General features: G+C 38.9%; 1 protein-coding gene across 10 annotated transcripts; it reads left to right on the top strand.

The window, feature by feature from the left end:
• Window positions 1-918: 918 nt before the first annotated feature.
• Window positions 919-14,398, top strand: aifm1 (apoptosis inducing factor mitochondrion associated 1). 10 transcript variants are annotated; one of them, XM_034889399.1, is made up of 22 exons: window positions 919-1,180; window positions 2,532-2,662; window positions 2,773-2,888; window positions 3,023-3,051; window positions 3,563-3,575; window positions 3,612-3,727; window positions 6,325-6,396; window positions 7,929-7,994; window positions 8,107-8,175; window positions 8,540-8,658; window positions 8,764-8,894; window positions 9,408-9,498; window positions 9,674-9,758; window positions 9,836-9,912; window positions 10,408-10,516; window positions 10,633-10,740; window positions 10,834-10,922; window positions 11,006-11,146; window positions 11,335-11,477; window positions 13,457-13,581; window positions 13,655-13,845; window positions 13,931-14,398. In XM_034889399.1, exons 1-22 carry the CDS (start codon window positions 1,093-1,095, stop codon window positions 14,000-14,002), a joined length of 2,181 nt encoding a protein of 726 aa, XP_034745290.1. In that variant the 5' UTR covers window positions 919-1,092; the 3' UTR covers window positions 14,003-14,398. The 10 variants fall into 10 exon arrangements, with proteins under 10 accessions (XP_034745290.1, XP_034745291.1, XP_034745286.1 ...); XM_034889400.1 differs by having other exon boundaries at window positions 2,773-2,893; window positions 3,028-3,051; window positions 3,563-3,580; window positions 3,617-3,727; XM_034889395.1 differs by having other exon boundaries at window positions 3,563-3,727.

Here is a 14,398-nt window from a genome sequence, read left to right as displayed (position 1 = left end):
ACTATACCATAAACATCATAATGTTTATATGGTATGTATAGCTTGTTTGCTATAACATTGTCTTTTATCTCATAAGAGAAGCTTACCTTATAACTTATCTAACCAATAACAACAATTATATGTCATCAATCACTTATCTATTATCACCAGTTTAGATTTCCTTTTTGTCAAAATAAAAAAGGATTTCTTATCATTAACAATCAGTTGCTTTAACGATATTAACGATTTTCATTCCAAGAACAACAGGACCAAATTAAGCCCACTGCAGAAGATGTTATGAACCTTCAGAATTAGCATTCTCCAGTTAATGCAGTCATTATATGCATTCTATAAACAGATGCCTTTTCATCTCTTTTCCTTGAGCAACCACCAGATTGTGATAATGATCTAGTTTATGTTATTGAGTCTACAGGCAAATTTCATAATGACTCAGTGAGGTTTTATATATTCATGATAAAAACAAAAGGAAGATTTGGCCTACATCACAGCCACACACAAACTGCATTTCCAAAACATTACAAGGTCTAGTCAAAATAAAATTTTAAATAAACTGTAGAGGGCAGCATTACACTTTAGTTGCATGTAAGCATGTAACCTGTAGAAATGTCGAGAAGAAAAACAGGGTTCACGTCAGTTACCAAAGAGTATTGAAGGAAAGAGCCCAAAACAGTGTCGACTGGCTGTAACAGCCTACATTACAGCAATTGAATCTAAAGGGCACACTTTTACTATGTAGCTAAGTGAATAAACTGCTCGGATCCGTCATAGCACAAAAATAACAGCAAAAAATGTCAATGTAATGAAGTCTTCTAACGAAACTGTTTGTTCGGCGACGCCATCTTTCTTTCAAAGCCTTCATCCTACTTAGTTTTCCACTGGTGAACAATCTCACGTGGTCAAAGAGTATTTACAATTACCCATGACTCTCCTGAAACGTATGACCTGTCTCTGGCCTTGGCGTGTAGCGTATAGCGCGGTGCTGCTAGCTAGTTGTGTACCGGTGTAGGGCTGAATAACGTTAACTATAGCTAGTGTTTCTGACCGAGAAGTCGGCTAGTAAACTGGGAGCCGTTACAGCGCAGCTGAGCCACAATGCTGAAATGTAGAACTGTATGGAAAAAGCTTGCACCACTTGCTAGAGCTTCCTCAACTGTGTGCCGACAGAATGTGAGAAGAACAGGTAACGTTACGTTGAGTTGAGTAACAAATGTTAATTAACGTTACGGTAACTTGGTGTCTCCTTGTTTGACTCATTTCAAACACACATTGCCTGTAGCATGGTATTGCACAATGTTGACTCTTTCTTAAACCAGACGGGGTATATTTTTGTAATGTTAGCTTAGTAAGTATTTTGACCTTCGGTTGGTTCTTACAAAGCTAATATTAACTGAGCTAATTAGCAAATGGCAACATGCAGAAGCCAATGGCACTTCAAAAACTAGGTTACCTTAAAGCACATTGCACTAGCTAAATGTTTGGTATCACATAATGCCCAATTGCAGAAAGCAACGATAGTGAATGCAGTATAATCTCACGTCTTTTCAGCCCCCTGTGACCCTGAAAGAAAAAACACATCGTGAACAAACTAAGTCTGCATAGGATGTCTGAAGATTGTTTGAATGTGTAGTGATGAAGAAAGGAAGCAGTGGGGAGTTATGACAGGAATGAGAGAGGTTGATTATAATGAGGATTCAAGCCTTTAAACTCACAAGGATTCCTGAGCACACATATACACACACCAACGTGTGCCAATCCCTTCATTGAGGAGGAATTTAAACCCAGATGTAATATTACGGCAATCTTTGATATTACATTGCAAATAAGCAATAATATGCTTTAACTGAAGAACTTTTAGTAAGAAATCTTTTCACGTCAACATCCACAGGTTATATTCTGTGAATATATCATACAGTCTGCAGCATTTACACAGATAGTTTACACTTTTTTTAGCATACCGCATTTCACATTTTCACCAGGCTAGCAATGTATCCCTCACCTTCATACTTAATGGTTAGCCAGACAGCTGATGTCATGTGTTTATTTTTCCATACATTAACTGCGGGCACCTTTTCACACGCTATAAACTATAGAAAGGAAATGCCTTATTCTTGTGACTTCTGCCCTCATTGTTGTTAGTGTCCTGCCAAATAGCACAATGAGGTGTTCCTGACTGAGCAATGAATACATCATTTGATTAAGTGACATTGTCAGTCAGATAGCTGCCCCCTGATAAGCCTGATCAACATAACAAAAAACAATGATTGGAGAGCACCTCCAGCTGTGGAATATGCTCCAGTTTTAGTGTTTTCTGCCATACAGGATAATTATATTTTGAAAAACATAGCACATTTCTTCTATGAGTCCAAGTTTAGTGTAAGGCTATTTGTCATGTGTGTATTTGAGAGGTAGGCTACTGCAACTATGGTTCACTTCCAATTGGTTAACTTTGTAAGCACCGTCAAAGTTGTTGGACTGAAATTGATGCTGTTTTTACAAATTTATATTTTTGTTGTTTGTCAAATTGTTTTCAGGGTTAACCAGTAGAAGAATACCAGCATGTGGACCTGTGGCTCATATGTCCACCGGGCCTGCAGGGGGAGGCAGGGAAAACCAGCTGTACATCCTTCTGGTTGGAGCAGCCGGCGTTGGTGGTGCACTATACGTGAGTAAGCTTAGTCCGTCATAACATACAGTGCATATATTTTAAATCAAAAGTAAGCGGTTGCAGTTAGTTTGCAAATACTCGTGGTTAAACAACTTTGATTTTTGCAGACATACCGAACTGTCAAGGGAGACAGCCAAAGATATCAGGACCGTATTGATGAAATTTCTTCCAGATCATATAAAAGAGCCACGGCAGAACCAGCCACCTCCATCAAGTCAGAGTCTTCTGGTGAGCAATTTATATTAAATGATTTTAATGTTTTTTTTTTTGTTTTTTTTTTAAAGAGCCACAGTTTACCACTGGGATGCCTTTTTGTGGTTCTGATCAATTAGAATTTCACTGTTTTTTCTTGTTGTTTCTTGCTGTGGATGCCACTGAAACAGAGGGTGAGTGATTGCTATGTCATTTCTGAGTAGCTATTATCTTAACATGTACAGCTCGATCTCCGACTCTGTTAACAAGTTAATAAGGATACATCTATGATACATTCATTTCAATGAACAAAGAGATTGTGTATGAGCTATAAACATCTTAAAAGCAATGTAAAAACAATGTATTGTAAAAAAAAAAAAGCCCCTCCACTTAAAAGAGTGATACAGTATTGTCACTCTTAAGTAGAAAGTAAAGGGATTATTTGTTGTCATAGTTAAATATTATTTGGTGTAAATCGGCTTGCAGTCAGCTGACTCTACAGTGCACAGTTTAGCTTCGGTGAGACTACAAAAAAAAACTTCATTTAGATTAGTGGAGGATTGGTTTAAATGACTTACCTTAAACCATTTGTCTAACTGATAATACGTCATCTGAATGTCACACAAAAGAAATTGGGTTGAATATCATTCTTTGGTTAATCATTCAATAGCTCATGTTTGATAACTCTGTTTATGTCTCTTTCAGTCATCCCAGAGCCAGAACCTTCACTAGAACCTGAAGCAGCACCTTCACTAGAACCTGAAGCAGCACCTTCACAAGAACCTGAAGCAGCACCTTCACCAGAAGAGCCAAGCCCCCCGGCCCCTGATGCTGAAGTAGCGGCTCCCGAAACAACTGAACTACCCCCAGGTTGTCTGCATTCTTTTCTATATACCACTACATGCATGCGTAACATGTTCCTCCTTTATAAACAGTATGTTTGAACCAAAAAGTAAAAAAAATAAAAAATAATTCTATTACACTTTGGACACATACTAAACTTTAAAGAGAACTAAGGTGTCAGAAATGTGACACCAACTTGTAAAGTCAAGTTAGTGCAAAAAAAGCAGGCTCTAAAACACACCTGTTGTGTGTGTATATACATGCGCACACACACAGAAACACACATACACAGTGGGGAGAACAAGTATTTGATACACTGCCAATTTTGCAGGTTTTCCTACTTATAATGCATGTAGAGGTCTGTAATTTTTTATCATAGGTACACTTCAATTGCGAGAGACCGAATCTAAAAGAAAAATCCAGAAAATCACATTGTACGATTTTTAGATAATTAATATGGATTTTATTGCATGACATAAGTATTTGATCAGCCTACCAACCAGGAAGAATTCTGGCTCTCACAGACCTGTTAGTTTTTCTTTAAGAAGCCCTCCTGTTCTCCACACACTCAATCAAACAGACTCTAACCTCTCCACAATGGCCAAGACCAGAGAGCTGGAATAACCCTTTACACATCAGGAATAAAATTGTAGACCTGCACAAGGTTGGAATGGGCTACAGGACACTAGGTAAGCAGCTTGGTGAGAAGGCAACAACTGTTGGTGCAATTATTAGAAAATGGAAGTAGTTCAAGATGACGGTCAGTCTCCCTCGGTCTGGGGCTCCATGCAAGATCTAACCTTGTGGAGCCTCAATGATCGTGAGAAAGGTGAGGGATCAGCCCAGAACTACACGGCAGGACCTGGTCAATGACCTGAAGAGAGCAGGGACCACAGTCTCAAAGAAAACCATTAGTAACACACTGTGCCATGGATTAAAATCCTGCAGCACATGCAATGTCCCCCTGCTCAAGCCAGGGAATTTTGCCAGTGACCATCTGGATGAGGCAGAGGAGGAATGCGGGAAGGTCATGTGGCCTGATGAGACAAAAATAAAGCTTTTTGGTCTAAACTCCACTCGCTTTGTTTGGAGGAAGAAGAAGGATGAGTACAGCCCAAAGAACGACATCCCAACCGTGAAGCATGGAGGTGGAAACATCATTCTTTGGGGATGCTTTTCTGCAAAGGGGACAGGACGACTGCTCTGCATTGAGGGGAGGATGGATGGGGCCATGTACCGTGAGATCTTGGCCAACAACCTCCTTCCCTTAGTAAGAGCATTGAAGATGGGTCGTGGCTGGGTCTTCCAACATGACCAGCGTGGCTCCGTAAGAAGCATCTTAAGGTCCTGGAGTGGCCTAGCCAGTCTCAAGACCTGAAGCCAATAGAATATCTTTGGAGGGAGCTGAAAGTCTGTATTTGCCAGCGACGGCCCCTAAACATGAAGGTCCGTATGGAGGAGTGAGCCAAAAGTCCTGCTGCAGTGTGTGTGCAAACCTGGTCAACAGCTACAGAAAACGTATAATCTCTGTAATTGCAAACAAAGGTTTCGGTACCAAACATTAAGTTCTGTTTTTCTGATGTATCATATACTTATGTTATGCAATAAAATGCAATTTTATTCCTTAAAAATCATACAATTGATTTTCTGGATTTTAGTTTTAGATTCCGTCTCTCACAGTTGAAGTGTACCTATGATAAAAATTAAAGGCCTCTAGAAGCTTTTTAAGTAGAAAAACCTGCAAAATAGGCAGTGTATCAAATCCATATTCTCCCCACTATATGCTCTCTCTCTATACTTAGGTGTACATATATATATATATATATATATATATATATATATATATATATATATATATATATATATATAAATAAATGTTTTGTTTCTAAGTTGCTGTCTTTTCCCTCTTGTATGTGTTTTTATTTTTTTTTTACATTTTTTTTGTGTGTTAAGTGATGGCATTTGTCATGCTCAGTTCTGTTGGGTTTCATTTGTGTCCTCTAACCTTTACACTAAGGTACAACTTTGGACATTAACATACTTACCTTCTTTCTGAACTATAATACTTCTCTTTTTGTGGGACACAGTTGTTGAGAGAGAAGGTGGTCATTATTTTCTACAAATATCTTGACTCCTGGTGTGCTTTGTTATATTTGTGATTTCAAATGGAATACTCCTGTCTGACATTTTTTGTGAATGTCAAACTTTGTGTTATTTTTTCCTAGGATAGCACTTTTTTTTCATAATTGGAAGCTGCCCTTTGAAGTTGACTTTATTTCTTTGTGAAGTTTTTCATGCTGGTGTAAGATGCAAATTGTCTTCATAGTAGTTTATAAAACAGAAAGGTCCCTGGTACTTGTGGACATCACTGACAACTAATAAAATCCATGCTCAGCTCCTTGATATTATTTCTTTCATATATAACTGTTATATTTGTTGGTACGGTGTGGACTGCTCTCTGTAGAACACACAGTGGGCAGCTTCCACTTCTCATTGTGTTAGTGTGCATGCTCTTCTAAACGTTAACAGGGTGAAGCTAAGGAAATGCATGGATCCACATTCTTCCCCTCCAATAATTTAGTAAAGAATGTGATCTTAACCCATACTATGGATTACACCAACAGCAGATGAGCCAGTGGTAGAAGCATCCCCAGAAGAGTCAGCAGAACCAGCTGCTGTGCCTGTAGTTGAGGAGGGTAAGATTTGAGAAGAAAGGATACTCTGATGTAATTAATTTACTCATTCAGTTGGATATATTCAGGTGCATCTACAGTGAGGCTCAAAAGTTTGGGCACCCCAGGTAAAAAATTCTATTAATGTGCATTAAGAAGCCAAGAAAAAGGCATGAATGATAGATTAGACATTTGTATAATATGTCACAAAAAGTTAGATTTTATTTCCATCATTTACACTTTAAAAAATAACAGAAAACAAAAAAATGGCGTCTTCAAAAGTTTGGGCACCCTGAAGAGTTTATAGCATGCACCGCCCCCCTTTGGAAAGCTGAGACTTGACAGCATCATGAATTGTTCTCAGTCATCGTCAGGAAAGACCAGGTGATGTTAATCTTAAGGTTTTAAATGTCCAGACTCTTCTGACCTTGCCCCAACAATCAGCACCATAGGTTCTTCTAAGCAGTTGTCTAGAAAACTGAAAATAGTTGACGCTCACAAAATCAGGAGAAGGTTAGAAGAAGATAAAAAGCGTTTTCAGATGCCAGTATGCTCTGTTCGGAATGTAATTAAGAAATGGCCGTCATCAGGAACAGTGGAAGTTAAAGGAAGATCTGGAAGACCAAGAAAAATATCAGACTGATTCTACGTCCATACCACAAAAATCAGTGTTCGAAGTTTGCAAATGAACATTTAGACAAGCCTGATGCATTGTGGAAACAAGTTCTGTGGACCAATGAGGTTAAAATAACTTTTTGGCCAAAATGAGCAAAGGTACATTTGTTGAAGAAAGGGAACAGAATTTAATGAAAAAAAACCTCTGTCCAACTGTTAAGCATGGGGGTGGATCAATCATACTTTGGGGTTGTATTGCAACCAGTGGCACAGGGAACATTTCACGAGGAATAGGAAAAAATTGACTCATTAAAAATTTCGCCAACTAACTTGATGCCATTCCACGATGGATTTCATCAAGAGGCTTAAACTGAAGGTTTTGCCATGGCCTTCACAATCTCCTGACCTCAACATAATTGAAAATCTATGGATCTTAAAAGAGCAGTGCGTGACAGACAGCCGAGAAATCTCAAGTACCTTGAAAGACTTCTGTAAGGAAGAGTGGGCGAAGATACCTCAAACAAGAATTGAAAGACTCTATGCTGGCTACAAGAAACGTTTCCAAGCTGTGATACTTGCCAAACAGGGCAGTACAAGGTATTAACTCTGCAGGATGCCCAAACTTTTGCAGATGCCTTTTTTTTGTTTTCTGTTATTTTGAAAGTGTAAATGATGGATATAAAATCTAACTTTTTGTGACATATTATATTAATGTCTAATCTGTCATTTCATGCCTTTTGGAGATTTTTCCATCTTTTCTTAGGTTCTTTATGCACATTGATACAAATCTTTACGTGGGGTGCCCAAACTTTTGAGCCCCACTGTAAATGTGCTTGTCCATCTGATAATAGGCTGTATAGTAGATACACACTACAGCTCAGATAAAGATGTATTTCACACATTAAATGTTAGTGCATCCAAGATTATTATGTAACTCCCAGAACCATTACCCCCCTCTGAGCTGTCCCCACTTACAGAGTTGCTCCCTGCACCTGTTGTGGAGAGTGGTAAGCACCCAGTTAGACCTGTACATGGAACCAGTGATGTACTGTACATTTACCACGTCTGTGGGTTGATTTAGTCTTAATGCTCCGGTTAATGCTCCGGTCATACTAACAGAACCTGCAGCAGCAGAAAGCCCCGCAGCAGAGCCAACCGAGCCTCAACCTGAAGTTGTGGCAGAGAGTGGTAAGACCACAGCTTAGCCTCGTTTGGAGCGGGGCAGTGGGCAGACACTCATACTTTTCCTAATTTGTTTATTTCAAACACCTATAAGTATTTTTTAACATTGTCTTCTAATTACAGCTCTTTTCCCCTCCTTGTTAATGTCTTTTTCACATTCTTTGGATTTCTGTAATGATAAAGGTTAATCTCACTCACATGAAAACCTTTTTTTCTTTTTCCATTTACTCCTTTTCAGGTGCATTTGTCATGGGTACTGTTGATCCGCCTAGATCATGCACTGACTGTGTCTCTGTTCTGCTTTTTGCCTTTCTCTCTCTGTTACGCTCACTCTTTCGTGCTCGCTGTCGCTCTCTCATGCAAACTCTAGGTGGCCCTGCACCTGACTCTCTCAAGGTCCCCTCGCACACCCCCTACCTCCTTATTGGTGGAGGTACTGCCTCATTTGCTGCTGCCCGGTCTATTCGAGCCAGAGACCCCGGTGCCAAGGTCAGCATTCAGTTCATCAATTGCCTTGTTGTACCAAGTTGGCATGTTGTTGGCATTTCTGTGGGTTTTTCTCATGTACTGTGTATACTTTTTTGTTGTTACTAGGTATTGATTGTGACTGACGAGTCAGACCCTCCATACATGAGACCACCTCTCTCTAAGGAACTGTGGTTCTCTGATGACCCCGGTGTGACTGAAACACTGCGTTTCAAACAGTGGAATGGAAAGGAAAGGAGGTGTGTTTAGGTTTCTTGCATTAGGCTTTTTGGTCTATACAACTTTATTGCCTTACATTCTTTCTGTCTCACTGTGACTCTGAGCCTTTCATACAATCTGGCTTTCTCTGCTGTGATAAGTGGCCATTACAGGCAGTTGGACTGTGTTGTCCTGTGACATTTCTTTGATTCCATTAAAAAATTTGATTTTCTGTAGGTGGCACTTTTTCTATTCAGGTGGACTAAACTCTGTTTACTGACTTCCCCTTTTTACTTTTTTCACAACAAACCACTGTTGATTTCCAACAAAACTTACAATTTCCTGTGCTGCTAAGGATTTATTTCCCCCAGGATTGAGCTGTTGGACACAGCTGCGTTTTTGCAACTTGGTACTGTCATAATACCAGCTACAATTGATAGCAGTACTTTACTGGTTTAAGTGGTTTATATATGACTCGCATTGTTTGATTAGTGGCCAAATGATTTCTTTTTGAAAAGTTTAAAGATTTTATAATTTTTGTGTTTATTTGCCAGTATCTACTTCCAGCCACCATCATTCTACATTAATGCAGAAGAATTGAATAGTGCCGAAAATGGTGGAGTAGCAATTCTCACCGGCAAAAAGGTTGGTTTGTATTTGTAACAGTCAGACACTACAGTGAGCTGATTTCATGATTTTATACAGTACAAATTGGTAGTATTCATACCAGAAGTGAGGAATTTCATTGGCAGACATAAAAGTACTTTTTGGTTGTATTGAGATTTTTTTACAACAAATAACATGATTTAATCCACTTTAGGTGGTTCACATGGATGTGAGAGGAAACAAGATAAAACTGGACGATGATACAGAGATTTCATATGACAAGTGTTTGATTGCTACAGGTAAGCCTCTTTGTGATGCGTTTATTACTATGTGTGGTTTAAGCCTGGTGGAAGCTAATTTAAATGGTTTGCTGCAGGTGGTGTGCCAAGAAATCTACAGGTCATTGAAAGAGCAGGAGAGGAGGTGATGAAGAAGACAACGTTGTTCCGCAAGGTCAGTGTTTGGCCACAAGGGGGCGATATCTTTGTTTTAGTTTGGGTATTTCTGTCTGATAGTACTAAGCTCCAAAAAGTGACACGTTTTGGCTGTTAGAATAAAAGTAAAGGTATGAGATAATGGTAATAATTAGTTGGCAATATTTTTGACTGAACAACTTGTTTGGAAGCGTAAGATAACACAAAATACTCTCTAAATGTTGATTTCAACACTCTGGAATAGGTCAGTGAGCCAGTGAAAATACTTACTTTAATTAAGAAAGTATAACTTAATTCTAAAATTTGGAAAACAGCAGGAAATGCAAAAGCTTTGCTCTGTAATTCAATTTTATTAAGGTGACTGTTTCTTATGGTTCTTTTATTACAGTCCCTTCATATTTGCATAGACAAGTTAACACACTTGTACAAGGCCAATTTTAAATGTTGAGAGTAAAGTGTGATGTATCACTGCCCAAAGAAAGTGAAGTTGATGTATATATTTTTTTCTCCTCAGATCGAGGACTTCAAATCGTTGGATAAGGTCTCCAGAAACGTCAAGTCCATAACAATCATTGGAGGCGGCTTCTTGGGCAGCGAGCTGGCCTGTGCACTCGGCAGGAGATGTAAGACAACTAGACAAGATGACAAAATGACCAAATAGTTCACACTTCTAATGTTTGACACAATTAAGTTGTTGCTCTGGTGTTGGATTGCTTATCTTTTTTCTCCTTTTTTTCAGCCACTGAGTATGACCTGGAGGTGGTACAGATGTTCCCTGAGAAGGGCAACATGGGAAAAGTGTTGCCTGAGTATCTGAGCAACTGGACAACAGAAAAAGTCAAGAGTGGTAATGTCTCTGCATGTCTGAACTCTCAGATCTAGTTGCACACTGCACTCCTCATTTCTTCTTTAATCAAATATTCTTTCTTTGTTTTTCTAGAGGGTGTGAAAGTCATATCAGAAGCTTTGGTGAAATCTGTGGTCTGCAAAGATGATAAATTAGAAATCAAACTGAAGGATGGCCGTTTGGTAGGTCCAGGTTTTTGTACAAGTCCAGTGTAATTTGGTAAATGACTCTTTAGTTACTGATTATCTTGTGCTTCACCTTGTAGGTGAAAACCGACCACATTGTTGCAGCTGTTGGCCTGGAGCCCAATGTTGACCTTGCTAAGTCAGCTGGTCTGGAGGTAGACTCTGACTTTGGTGGTTTTCGGGTCAATGCAGAGCTGCAAGCTAGATCCAATATTTGGGTGGTAAGTTAATGATCAGAAGGTAGCTGAGAGGGATTAATGGATTAACTTTCATGAAGTTGATGGTCTTTTTAGTGATAAAGGTCACGGTCCAGAAACAAAGCACCTCTGGAACCATGTAATGCAATTATAATATTGTTAGGAATTGTAAACTTGGCCACAGATCCTCAACCCCTTCTGTCTGGATTTAGGCAGGAGATGCTGCCTGTTTCTATGACATCAGACTGGGCCGCAGACGAGTGGAGCACCACGATCATGCTGTTGTGAGTGGAAGACTAGCAGGAGAGAATATGACCGGAGCCAACAAACCCTACTGGCATCAGTCTATGTTCTGGTGGGTGTTATGATACTTTCTATGTTGTGCTAGTGATGCTAACACAAGGTTTTTATAAGTCATAAATTCAAACCATTTTGCAAATGAGATCTGTAGCTTCAAGCCATTAAACTTGATAACCTTTAAGTCCTAAAATATTTAAACAGCCTTTAGAGGCCATTAGGATAGGAGTTTCTAACACAGCACTGCAGCGTTCAGCCATTTACTAACTCTGTTAAAAGAATTTTAGATGTGATCACAAGGGGACACTACCAGATATCCAGAGAGGGAGTAGCCAAAAATTGAACTACTGTGTGGAATGTGGCCTGCACTCCTCAGATGAATGCTGTGACTGCATGTTTTAAGCAGCTGGTGACATATGTCACACTGCTGACAACATGGGTTCATGGCAGTCCAAAAGAAACACAGGACCATTAATCAAACTATCATGATGTATGCACCAGTCAGATAATATGTTGATATTCCTATAAACGCCAGTGTAATGTGTTGGCAGAACCAGGCTGCTGTAGCGCCTCCCGGGCATTCCACACAACACCTAATCATAATTTAGCGGCACAGGTCATTTAGTTAAATAGTTTAGCACAGGTCATTTATATATTTTTTATATATATACACACACACACACACACACACAGACACAGTATACCCCCCCTTCTACATTCTATGTTTACTCATTGAAAAAGTTCATTTTAAAATCAAAGGTCAAATGCTACATATGAAAAATGCATAAGTCAAACATATTTCAAAGCCTTTCACAGGAATGTTGGCACAGTAACAGAGGACAAAGTGCAGTCAGGTTCCCTAAAAATCTTACTGAGACATAGGTCTGGATGTTTCTGGGTGATGGCACATAGTGTACAGGCGGTTTGGGCAGAGGGACCACAGCAGCATTTTTTTAGGTCATTATCTCTGTGACATTACATCAGGTCATCAACCAGCTTGAAACTCATCAGGTGGCTGTGGGGGGGCATCACTAACATTCACATCTACATTTTTTAACAAGTTCCCTCTCTGCCCTATTTGTTTTGTGTGTGTCTAGAGTAGGAGTTGTGATGTTCTCATACACCGTTTTTAAATGTAGAAGTTGCTGTACTTCACATTGGAGGAGAAACGTTAGCTAAACTATTTCCAACGCAGTTTACAGGAAATTTTGTTTTTGCTTAGAAAATGTAGTAGACACTACTTTGCACAAAATGACAGTCTGTCTAGCTGCAGTGTCAACCTATATTACTCTAATATTAACTACCAAAATAAATCATGGAACAGATAACCATCATTAATAGATGGTAAATTGGTAGTTAATTCAACTTTAGTTAATTGTCATTTAACTGTTAGTAAACCGTTATTTTACTGTTAACAAACAATGAAATTATAATTTAGAATGTTTACTAATTATGGGTAGTGCTGTAAATTAACAGTTTATTGTTACACACATTACATCCCTCATTTATCTCTATTAGGTATTGGGTAATGATTCCGAAAATTTTTGTAAACCTTTTTTTCAGAAACTATTTTTTTAACATTTCACAGTGAATGTTTAAACACTTTAAGATTTACTAGTTGGTCTGTAAACGGTCTAGAAACATTATCTGGAGGATTATTACAAAGTTGCAACAAATGTTTTTCATAGTTATTGGTTAGTAATTGCTTGGTAAAGCAATGATACATGTTTTGCCCTTTATTAAAGTATATTAAAGTGTGTGTGTGTGTGTGTGTGTGTGTGTGTGTGTGTTTGTGTGTGTGTATAAATGAACTCACTTTACACTTTGCCATCTAATAATGATGGTTATCATAAAGTGTTATCAAAATAATTAGAATGTATGGGGTGAAAAAGGCCTCTTATTTGAAATAAAGCATGTTTTTTTTAAAGGTCTTCTGTAATTCCATTCAGCACTACAATGACTTGCCATAGTGCAGGAAAAGAAAAAAATAATAATATTTCCCTCAACATGTTGTCCAATCTCTATGTTTTATTGCAGGAGTGACCTGGGTCCTGATGTAGGCTACGAGGCGATTGGGATTGTTGACAGCAGCCTACCAACAGTAGGAGTGTTTGCCAAAGCCACTGCCAAAGATACACCTAAAGCTGCTACAGAGAAGTCAGGTATTTAAGAAAGCTAAACTATATAAAGCAAAAACTGTTTGAGATTTAGTCTTACCCGATAAATGTATTGCAGGAACTGGGATCCGCTCTGAAAGCGAAACAGAGGAAACAGCTACTAGCCCGGTGGCCTCTTTAACGCTTGCTCCCACCGCGGAGCAGAACAAAGACGAGTATGGAAAAGGAGTCATCTTCTACCTGAGAGACAAAGTGGTGGTGGGCATTATCCTGTGGAACGTGTTTAACAGGATGCCAATCGCAAGGAAGGTATGTCACTTTTTAAGAAAAATGCTTTGTTTCATAAAAAAGGAATTCAAATAAAGATTTGGTTCTTGTAAATTGTCTTTTGTAGATTATCAAGGATGGAGAGGAACATGCAGATCTGAATGAGGTGGCCAAACTGTTTAACATCCACGATGATTAAAGATGGAGGCCAGCACTCATTGTGGGAGAGGAGTTAAGCTTCATGTGAAGACTGAACTTTGGCTGCCATTGCCGCACTCTTGAAAACAAAACTGATCATACATACAAAACAGTAGGATTCATGTAAATTATCTCATGTTGCTGAAATATTTTTCATGTTTCATGGAATTTGTATCTGCTGCACTGGTTTTGTTTTGTTTGTTTTGTTTTTCTATCCAGGAAAACTCCTTTTCCACCAAACCTATTGCTCATGTTTTTGAAAATCATATTCAAGATGTGATTGTGCTTCCCCCCCCCCGCAGGCTAAAAATGCTGAGCATGGATTATTGTTTTCCTCTGTGTGATCAGAGCAGCTTGTTGTGAGAGAAGCTGCAATAAAAACTATTTTTCAATTGGA

Source organism: Etheostoma cragini, chromosome 13 (assembly GCF_013103735.1).
Source record: "Etheostoma cragini isolate CJK2018 chromosome 13, CSU_Ecrag_1.0, whole genome shotgun sequence".
In the NCBI taxonomy this organism is placed as follows: domain Eukaryota; kingdom Metazoa; phylum Chordata; class Actinopteri; order Perciformes; family Percidae; genus Etheostoma; species Etheostoma cragini.
The sequence above is the reverse complement of the archived record's forward strand: the minus strand, read 5'-3'. Positions and strand labels throughout refer to the sequence as shown.